This window comes from Sinocyclocheilus rhinocerous, unplaced genomic scaffold, assembly GCF_001515625.1.
Source record: "Sinocyclocheilus rhinocerous isolate Xijiao unplaced genomic scaffold, SAMN03320098_v1.1 scaffold1370, whole genome shotgun sequence".
Lineage (NCBI taxonomy): Eukaryota > Metazoa > Chordata > Actinopteri > Cypriniformes > Cyprinidae > Sinocyclocheilus > Sinocyclocheilus rhinocerous.
In genome coordinates, this window is record NW_015635925.1 from 343797 (window position 1) to 354026 (window position 10230).

Consider the following 10230-nt stretch of genomic DNA (forward strand, 5'->3'; position numbering starts at 1 on the left):
TGCAAATACTTACAAGAGAGAGAGAGAGAGAGAGAGAAGATATTCACATTAACAGAAAGTCAGGTGTGATACCTTGATCCAAGGGTTTTTATTTGGATTTTTACCTTTGTACCTTTAAACTCATACACCTTTGTTCAGTATACAAAAGTAACAAGCTAAGTGTTGTGGTGATTGGCATATTCAAGTGACAATTCTAAATTGTTCCAGTGAATCAAAGCTCTCAGGTTCTTCACAGTGAAAACGATTTACCCTTTTCCTGCAACAATGTAGGTGTTCCCCACATCCTAAACCAATTACAGGTGATAATTCACAAAGTATGACTACAGCCATCTTTTCATGCAATGCACTTATATTTGTATTTATTTAGATAGACATTCGTTGTCAGGTATCTAAAAATAGTGCAAAGCAAAGGTTTACAGCTAGTTTGAAGCAATGGTGCAGAAAGTTAAAAAAGAATACTTTTTTTTTCTTCACAGTTTTACCCTTCCTCCTTTTACACTCTGAAAGCTTTTACAGCTGCAAGTGGAAAATTCACTATTACAAAATATATGCTTGACATCTCAAAAAAACCAAAAGGGGAAGCCGAGGGTTTTTCATTTTGTCACATCTACAAGAAGCAGGCTGTAGTGCTCAGAGACAAAAATAGATGAGATGCGACACCTCTTACACGGAAGAGAGAATGAACACAAACTGAGTGTTGACATGACAGAATGGTAACAACACAAGACAGCAAGCAATTGCATGTACTCATGTTATATGTGCTTATTAAAAACTCATGATATGGTATAAAAGAGGAAGAATAAAGTGAATAAAGTGAAGCTTCCTGTTTTGGTAGAGCTAAAGATTTCTGGGAAATCGACACAATAAAATAACAAATTCATCCAGCACAAATTCATCCACATACAGTTGATACGTATGATATAGCTTGAACACGATAAAAATAGATCTTATTTAATTCCAGTCTGCACTGCAGTATGCATTGTATTCGATACACTAGAATTATGTTGATAAGAGGTGCGTGCGGCTGAAGTCTAGTGTTGGTTTTTCTGGAAAACTAAAGTGAACACCAGCGATTCGAACTTGGAAACTGGTGGTGAAGGGTGAAAACAAAATGGTTGTCTGAATAACCACAGCAGATCATACATCATAGTTAAATCCGTTGCCTGTATATATAAAAAAAGAAATATATGAAGAAAAATATTCATGACAATGCTAAGCAAAGCCAATCAACATAAAACAGTGAAAAATAAAAAGAGACCTTCATCCTTGCTCTGAGTCTGCATGGGTTCCTTGATGTCCCCTGCTCAGCCGTATTTTCCTCTCCTTTAGTGAGCACTGGGAAAGAGCTAAGATGTAACAATACAAGTGCAATTTCAGAAGATGCTAAATGTATTAATTGAATAAACTTTAAATGAATGAATGAATGATCTCTTACCATCAGTATCCTGTCCAGGTCTTTTTCTGCTTGCTTCAAGGTTATTGTTCTCCTTCTCCTCTTGCGCCGTCAGTCTGCTTCCAGGATCAGACACCTTCACCGCCGACCACAATAAAGCATAAGTTAGAACTGATCTCATAAGATCAGAAAACTTCAATTGAAGCTATTTGAAATATAATGACATAACATAAATTCAGTGCTAAGATTACCTGTCCTCTTGTTTTAAGGGACTCCATAACCACAACTGCAAGGCAAGACAGACCAATTAGAACAGTCCGTTTAAACTTAAACCAACCAACAAGAGTGAAGCTTTACCTGGCTGGAGGGAAATGGTTAGTGCTGGGATTTTCCTCTTCTCTGAGCTGACAGACGTTTCAGCTGCTGGAGATGTTTCACCTTCCTTTACCTCTTTCTGCTCCTTACATGTTTCCTGTGCTTCCTCCTGCTGTGTAATGTGACCCAAACCTCACAGTCAATTTTATTTGCATACTCGTAAATACAAACATGTACAGAGAATGTATGAATTCATTCAGTCATTTTAGGTAAATCATAGCCATGTTGTACTAATTTGTTCCCTAGTTTTATTTAAAGTGTGGCCACAATTTAACTACATTAAAATGAAGGAAAGAAATAGTACAATGTGGCCATGATTTAACAAAACCACATCTATTTGGCAATTTTTTTTCTATATGCCTAGGGCATCGTAAACAGGAACAGTGCAAACACAAAGAAGCCTGGGTGTGCAACCGTTAGTATACAGTATACAACAGGTTAAATGCAAAGAGTTTCATACACAAGAAGCTAATATTGAGAAAGTGACATTTTAGAAACAATATTATCAGTGATCTTGTGTATTTGCTGCTCTTCTTGCAAAAACAGTTCTAAACAAAGACAAAGCAGAACCTTTTTGTGTCAGAGAGCAAAGAATGCTAGTCGTGCAATATCCTGAATGCTTGATCAAAATGTTGCATTATTTTGTATTAGCTAATTAAAAAAGCTTTTATTTAGCAGTTAGCACTTTGCTAAGCTGGTAGGCTACGATGTTAGCCTGCTTACTGGAAGCAAACTAAGACACAGAGAAAGGAATTTGTTTTTTTTATTGTAGTCTGTAGCTGAGCATTTTGTAACCAAGTTAGCAATAAGCAAAGCTAGCAGCTAGCTAAGCAGTTAGCTTGCAAAGTGAAGAAAATGAATGTTTAACTTGACAATTTTTAGCTTTGGTAATATAATATGATATGCAGTTTATAAATATAATTAACATATTTTCATGATTGAAAGTCATTGTAACATGATTTTCTATGCTTTCTGTTCAGGCATTAACGGGATACACTCATAAAATATTGTCTCAACCAAAGGAATGTCTTTATTGAGGAGGTATTTCTGCATGATTTGAAGTCTACCTGTGTATTATTGTCTGCTGTCTGCTGGTCACTCTGAGGGCTTGATGGGCATTGAGATGACGATGAAAGTGTAGCAGGTGGTGAGGAAGATGAAGACGAAGATGCATCGCTCTGTGAGTGTGTTTTCTCTTTCTCTTTGCTTTTTGAACGTCCCGACTCAGACAGGTCTAACGGAGCTTCCTCTTCATCCTCTCTCAGATTCTCTCCAAAAATCCTCTCTGGCTGCGTTGCTGAGGCCTTCCACTGGGGCGGCGCTGTAACGGCTTCTGTCACTCTCTTTTTTCTACTCTCTGCATTCTCTGACAGGTTTCTGCGGGACCAGGACCGCAGGCCGCTAGGTGTTGGGCCATGTGCGCGAGACTGGAGGCCGCTGCTTGATGAGATCAGTTTTGGGAATTGCAAAATGTTTGAGCTGGGAATTGGGGTCTGGCTTGGGTGAACCGCTATCCCACTACCAACACCAGAGCCGCGGGCTGCTAATGTTACCCAGTCAGTTGATTCTGAGAGTGACCACGGGATAGACAGACGATCTAGACCGGTCTTGATCGGAAGCGGCCGGAAGGGGACGGGGGCGTGGATTTGTTGCCGGTTGCTACGATCCTCAGAGGCGACAGAAGAAAAAATAGGATTGTTCTTCAGTAGACTAAGAGGAGATGGAAGAGAAGGAGACAAAGGGGAATGTCTGTGCTCAACCAAGTCCACGCTGGAAGATCTGTGGACACATGAGGAGAAGAATTAAGATGTGTCAAAATCCAGTGTCAGTGTGTCTGTTTTGTCTGCCCGTCTCACCTCCTTTCAGCACTGTGCTCTGTGCCCCATCTTGAGGTGGGCAACATGGGCTTATTCAATTCCTACAAGAGAGTAACACAAATTTCAGCAACCAATAAAAACACAAGGGAATAGAAAGAACACGATTTACTATAAAACAACCAATTTAAAAGATCAAAAACAATATTGAAAAAACTAATTATTGCTTACAAATGAAAACGCCCTGCCCCAGCTTTGCATAAGTTTGTGTTCAGAAGCTTTCTCTGTACAGAATAAAGAACATTAAAGATCTTTTCATCAGATGTGAACAAGCTAAGATACATTCAGTACATTCAGTAGTAGTAATCTCAAAATAGCACTGGTTCTCATATATGTCAGAAATTTACCCAACCATAACTTACTCAGGATGTTAGTTGGGCTATTGTCCGTCTCACGTTTGACAGTCGCTGCCGGCTCAGTGGCGTCCCCTGGTGGATGCTGGCTGGACTTCAGCCTTGAGGCCAGTAAAGTCAAAGCAGCCACTGCTGTGTCAGGTGACACCTTGATCTCTGGGGTGAATGCGTCCTCTGAATGACCATTCTGCTGACTGGAAGGTGAAGCAGGGAGTTTTTACGCATGACTATTATATACAATACATTGTACTAGTCTGTTAAACTGGCTCTGACCACAAGTGACCAACATCTAGCAATATTTTTCCCAAAATCTGGTGCAGACCACAGTATGTTGGCTAGTGTTGCATGGTTACAATTACAGTAAATCAGATTGTGCCACTATGTGACAGGACTTGAATTTGCACATGAAAAGCAACAGGAAATACTTGCACAAATATGGCAAGGAAGCATGTTGAGCAAATGGGCCGCTCACTTTGATAGATCCCTCAAGTCCTTCAGCTCCTCTCTCAGTCTGTCGTTTTCTTTCTTTATTGCATTCATCTCACTCACTGCAGCAGTGAACAGGAAAATAATTAATATTCATATATTCAAATATTGCAAAGGCTGACTGTTTTATGGTTTATGTTCAATAAGATTGATTGATTTAATACTTTTGATCAATTTAATGGATCCTTGCTGAATAAAAGTAAATTAAAAATAAAGAAATTACATTTTAAAATATATTAAAATAGATTACAGTTGTTTAGAATTGTAATACTAACAAAATTACTGTTTTACTGTATTTTTTAATCAAATTAATGCAGTCTTGGTGAGCATAAGATGATTCTTTAACAACCCCAAACTTTTGAATGGTAATGTAAAAATACAGTAGGGACCAAAAGGCTTTTTTTTTGCTTTTTTTTATTACAAATAGTATCATTAGAATAAGAATTTACTTAAAAAACATTATCATTTAAGTAACAATGTAGTTATTATATGACTATAATTTATTAGATTAGACTTATTATAGGGTTTGTTCATCTTTTGCTTTAATGACAGCAGCTGCATGACATTTGTGTAAAACCTGATTAATGATATCTCAAAGGAAATCTGACTTTTTGTGTAAAAGGAATCAACACGGTCAATGTCATAATATTTCCTCTTCATATAAAGGCTCTATTTATAGCTCACCTAGTAGAGAGATGTGCTGCAGACTCTGGAGCTGGGAGTTTTCATACTCCTGTTGTCTTTTTTTAGCAACGTCCAGAGTGACTGTACACCTGTCACACAACCCGGCCCGCAACCTGAGGATCGACAGACACAGTGTGGGCAGTGGTGCATGAGATTACATTTAAAACTGACTCTCTCTCTCTCTCTCTCTCTCACACACACACACACACACACACACACACACCTGTTCTCCAGTTGTTTGATGTTTTCAGTAAGAATCCGCTGCTGTTCTTTCATCTGCTGGTTCCTGTTGTAAAGTTCTTCTATGCGCTTTGCATCGCTACAACAGGATGCACATAAAACGTTATTGATGTGGATGTCAAATTTGATGTCAATCAATTCTAGCTTGAAAAATATTGTATGTGCACTCACATATTCTTTTTATTTGTCAGCTCCAGTACTTTCTCTTGCCACCCTGTAGAGAGAGAGAAAAACAAATAGTGAATAGTGGACAACTGGAGTGTGAAGCACTAAATGGCACATAGGAAAGCAGTGGCAGCTGTTATGATTTTACTTAAAGGAAAAGTCCAGAAATAAAAAAAATTGCTGAAAATGTACTCAGCTGATAAAAACATCACAATAATCCACAAGTAATCCATCAATTAACATCTTGTGAAGCGAAAAGCTGCATGTTTGTAATAAACAAATCCATCAAGATGCTTTAACTTTAAACTGCCGCTTTCAGACAAAATACGAGTCCATAATCCATTATAACACTTCATCTAGTGAAAAATGTCCCCTGTTGTCCTCTCACATCAAAATCCACCGACATATTTGTTTAGAACTGTTTTCTTAATGATTACTTGAGAATGATTGTGATGTTTTTATCAGCTGTTTGGACTCTCATTCTGACTGCACCCATTCACTGCAGAGGATCCATTTTTCCAAATCTGTTCTGATGAAGGAACAAACTTGGAATACCTAACATTGAGTACATTTTCAGCTAAATGTCTTTTTCTTTTTTTTGGTGAACTATTCTTTCAAATATCATGTTCACGCTTATTTTTGCTGACATTTTTTGCTTCTTTATGAAGTGTTAATGTGAGTCACAATGTAATACCATTGTGTTGAATTCACCCCACCTTCATTCATTAAACAATCTCCTTTTGTGTTCAGAAAGAAAGACATAAAAGAAAAAAAAGGAAGTAAAAAAGGTTTGGAATGACATGATGGTGAATAAACAATGTCAAACAATAAACAATGTCAAACAATGTTGTTGATTTATTCTTATTATTAAGAATTAGTGATTTCATAGCATTTAATAACAGCATGAATAAATTGTGCTTTTTATTGTTTCGCTGATTTTATTTCTGCAGTTACTGTTGTTGTTGTCACCACTGTTAAGGTGCATTCACATTAGTGATGTTTTGCAGGCAAAAAAGGTCCAATGTCCAGAGTCAACAGTGTAGTGATGTGTGAAGGAAAGCTCACACGGAAGTCACTTTTAAACCAAGCAGCTTTCTGTTTGTCAATGCAGCAAATTCATGTGACCAACTTAACCAAGAGAAAAATCTGCATGGGAAATTTTTTCACCCGCGAGCGAAACTCCTGATCATGCAGATTCCTAATTGAAATGACTGGATTTCGTCTGTGAAATCGAAGGAACAGTAAATGTGACCTCACTTTCAGTTATCTATTTTGTGGTGATGTAAAGATGTTTTCCTGTTGATTGTCACTGTTACTGAGTTTGGTGAAGTTGTCTATTGGTGAGTGTTCAAGACAAAAAAAAAAGATTGGTGATCTTACCCTCTAAATCATGCTCATGCACCTCCCGCAGTTTCTGCAGGAGTTCAGGAAAGCTTTCCACAGCCATGCTGGTATTCCTGCACACCGGCCTCTTCACTCGTCTTCCTACAAATAAGGATAGGAAGGAAAAATGAAGGAAAACATTAAAAAGATAATGATTTGTTAAATCAATGCATGGTTAGGGTACAACTGCTGCCAGTTCATGTTTTGCAGTTGTCTTGCCTTAACCTGCTAAAATATGAGCTTAAATCTACACTCCTATATACCAAGGCTATTAAAACCTGGTCTTGCCAAACTGGTTCTGCAAGATGTGCACCGCAGGCCTAACTTTATTTGTGTATGCATGTATGACTGTGTGTAAAATAGAGAGTGAGAGAGTAAGAAATAAAGAGAGACGGCATTCCCACAACACGTGTGTGTGTGTGTGTGTGTGCTAGCATTTAAAACAAACAGGATCAGGAAGTTTATTTATAACCCATGCAATGTGCAGAAAACTTATAAATGGGGTTCAAATTGTAATAATATTTCACAATATTACTGTCTGACCCAACAACATGTAGCCTTGGTGAGCAGAAGAGACTTCTTTTATAAAAACATTCAAAAGATCTTACGACCCCAAACTTTTGAAAGGTAGTTTCAGCCTAGGCACTGTAAATTACACCAGATACAAGCGTAGAAGAGCATAACATCTCTTAAAACTGATGGGACACAAACAAACGTTCTAATGAAACAGGGATTTAAATTTCAATACAAAGTGAGAACAGTGCTGCAAAGCAACATAGAAAAATCTAAATACATTATAATGACTCATTATAGCTTTTAACCCCATCTGCATGACTTCTACCAGTAAAGATACAGCATGCCACTGAGGGTTCTTGGGAGGGTGCAGTTACCGCCCCCCTCCCTCCCCCATACAATCTTTTTTTGCATTTTGCATTCTGAGTGATTTTCGCCTGCTCCTTCACTCTCTCTGCATGTCGGGATACGTTAGATAACAGTTTTGAATGTTACAGCAGAAGGAGCAAGAGGGAACCTGTCTCTCAGAACTGCAAACTTCAATTTTCACACACATCTACACACACACACACACACACACACAAACTAATGTTTTAAACCCACTCCTTTGAGCTGACTTCGCAAAAAAATGATTACTAGCAATTTAGAATATACCTGTATAGATTTACCACAGAAATAGGTGTTAACTATCAGATCTGACCTCTGACTCTCAGTGACCTTGACATTTGGGGTCAGAGGTCATTCATGGTGTCACTAAATAAGTGGCATATTACATATATTGCATACTGTAATTGATCTAAAACATGCAAAATCAGTCAGTTAGTCAACATGATGGATAGGTGGAGTCTTTGAGCAGGCCTGGGGCATAATAACATTATTAATATACATGAGAAAGTATGCTTCTAAGATGGATTGGTGGATCAAGTCTGACATTACGCAATCTCTGCCTATGATTTTGCTAGGGTTTTGTTTTTTTGGCAGTTGTTTGTGTTTTACATGTTTTACATGATGAAGTATTCAGGGTACTATCAGTTTAATACTTGGTATATTACCAAGGGCAAGACAATCAAAAAATATGAGAGAGAATCAGAGACAGAGACGTAAGCGAGTGAGCAAGTGCGAAAGAGAGAGAGAGAGAGAGAGAGAGAGAGAGAGAGAGAAGTTGCTAACAAATGTTAAACTTTGTGAAAATGTACTAAGTTTTGATATAATGTCAATGGACTCAATATAATTAGTATTCAATTATTACTTTTTAATAGTTCTTTTTAATGATTCTCATGTATCAAAAAATAACCTGTGATTATTAATTAAATTTTCTTAATAACCTCAATACTCCAATTAATACGAAAAGAAAAACATAAGAAACAATAACGTTAATATTAGAAATAGATAGATGTGGATGGAATAAAATGTAATACTAAGACCAGATTCATTCATATCACTGATCAAATAAAAAAGAAATAACATCCCACCCAACTGAAATAGCTTGAATAATGAGTGACTGTGTTTCTGTAAATATGATGTGTTGCGTTGTTGATAACTGATCACATCATGCAATAGCTCAATAAATAAATACCAAAACACATGACATCTGGTCATTACAGTATGTTCAGGAGAAACGAGCAGTTCACTCACCCCGTGCCACCTTGTGGATGTCAATCACTTCACCTGCCAATCACGTGATGCTGTTGGTCTCCTCGTCAAGCCAGTGTCATCCGGAGCCCCCCGGAGAGACACATCAGATTGAAAACTAATGGGAATTAGAACGAAATGAAAAAGAAGAAAAGAAGAGTGTTACATACGCCCTGTGCTCCTCTCCTCCTCCTCCTCCTCCTCCTCCTCTCCATGCAGCCCCTCCTTCTTCTCCCCACTGACGAGGAGAACAGGTTTGAGCAGTTCCTTACCGCGGCACACAAACACCAGTTCTCCCCTGGATAAACCGGTCCTGCTGAAATCCCACTAAACCTGCCTGGCCACAAAGAAGAAAAAAAATCCTGAGAAGGATATAGAGAACCTTTATACACACAAAGCCGCTTTATCCTGCTTTGATTTGCCCTTTTAATCTCAAGGAACCAAAGATGCATTTATTCAACTTCATTGCAGTGACATGGGGAAGTTTATTAGCATTTAATTTACTATATGCATAGCCTGGTGAGAGAAATGTGTATTTTTAAACCCTCATATTTCATGATAATAATCATCATACTGAATGATCTGTATCAAGTCATATGTCTCTTTGCAATAACCAAGCCTTCAAAATGACAGTCTTGAAGCAGCATTCGAGGTTCCTCAGATTGCCACACCCGCAGAACCTCAATGCACCCATAAGATCCATGGTTTTACTTTAGTAACTATTGTAAAAACAATGATATTTGATGTAAAAGCAAAACAATCAAACATTTTATTACAGTAACCATAGTTAATATATGGTATTTGTAGAAAAACCATATTACCCAGGTGAAAAAGTACTAAAAGTACTTAAATGTATTAAAATGTACTTGAAATTCAGATGCATGCATGCAGATGAACATGCTTACTTGAAATGCATAAAAAAATTTATTGAATTGTATTTTAATATATATTTTTAAAGTATACTAGAAGTACTTTGGTAATAAATATGAGCAGTTACGTTTATATGCTAAAACATAAGCATCATTTTTGTGACGTTTAAAACATACTTTTGAAAAACATTTGTAACATTTTAATATATTTAATGAAGTATATGAATTCACTTGCACATAAATAAATTAGCTATAAAATAAGC

The 10230-nt window shown here is 37.4% G+C and overlaps 1 protein-coding gene across 2 annotated transcripts; it reads right to left on the bottom strand.

The window, feature by feature from the left end:
• Positions 1–59: 59 nt before the first annotated feature.
• Positions 60–9218, bottom strand: LOC107747494 (RBBP8 N-terminal-like protein). 2 transcript variants are annotated; one of them, XM_016562031.1, is made up of 15 exons: positions 9102–9218; positions 6951–7055; positions 5577–5619; positions 5389–5484; positions 5166–5278; positions 4468–4543; positions 4005–4189; positions 3814–3866; positions 3625–3686; positions 2836–3547; positions 1751–1877; positions 1645–1679; positions 1436–1529; positions 1259–1346; positions 60–1163 (listed from the first exon to the last, which is right to left on the bottom strand). In XM_016562031.1, exons 2-14 carry the CDS (start codon positions 7015–7017, stop codon positions 1261–1263), a joined length of 1749 nt encoding a protein of 582 aa, XP_016417517.1. In that variant the 5' UTR covers positions 7018–7055; positions 9102–9218; the 3' UTR covers positions 60–1163; positions 1259–1260. The 2 variants fall into 2 exon arrangements, with proteins under 2 accessions (XP_016417517.1, XP_016417516.1); XM_016562030.1 differs by having other exon boundaries at positions 1751–1880.
• Between the last annotated feature and the right edge of the window lie 1012 nt (positions 9219–10230).

What these genes read in the sequence shown, in the direction of transcription:
- LOC107747494 (XM_016562030.1), bottom strand. Translation starts at nt 7,017, where the DNA reads ATGGCTGTGGAAAGCTTTCCTGAACTCCTGCAGAAACTGCGGGAGGTG. An exon ending in CTGACAAATAAAAAGAATAT is followed by an intron (nt 5,485 to 5,576) that starts GTGAGTGCACAT and finishes ATCCTGTTGTAG; the next exon opens with CGATGCAAAGCGCATAGAAG. An exon ending in GAGCACAGTGCTGAAAGGAG is followed by an intron (nt 3,548 to 3,624) that starts GTGAGACGGGCA and finishes ATGTGTCCACAG; the next exon opens with ATCTTCCAGCGTGGACTTGG.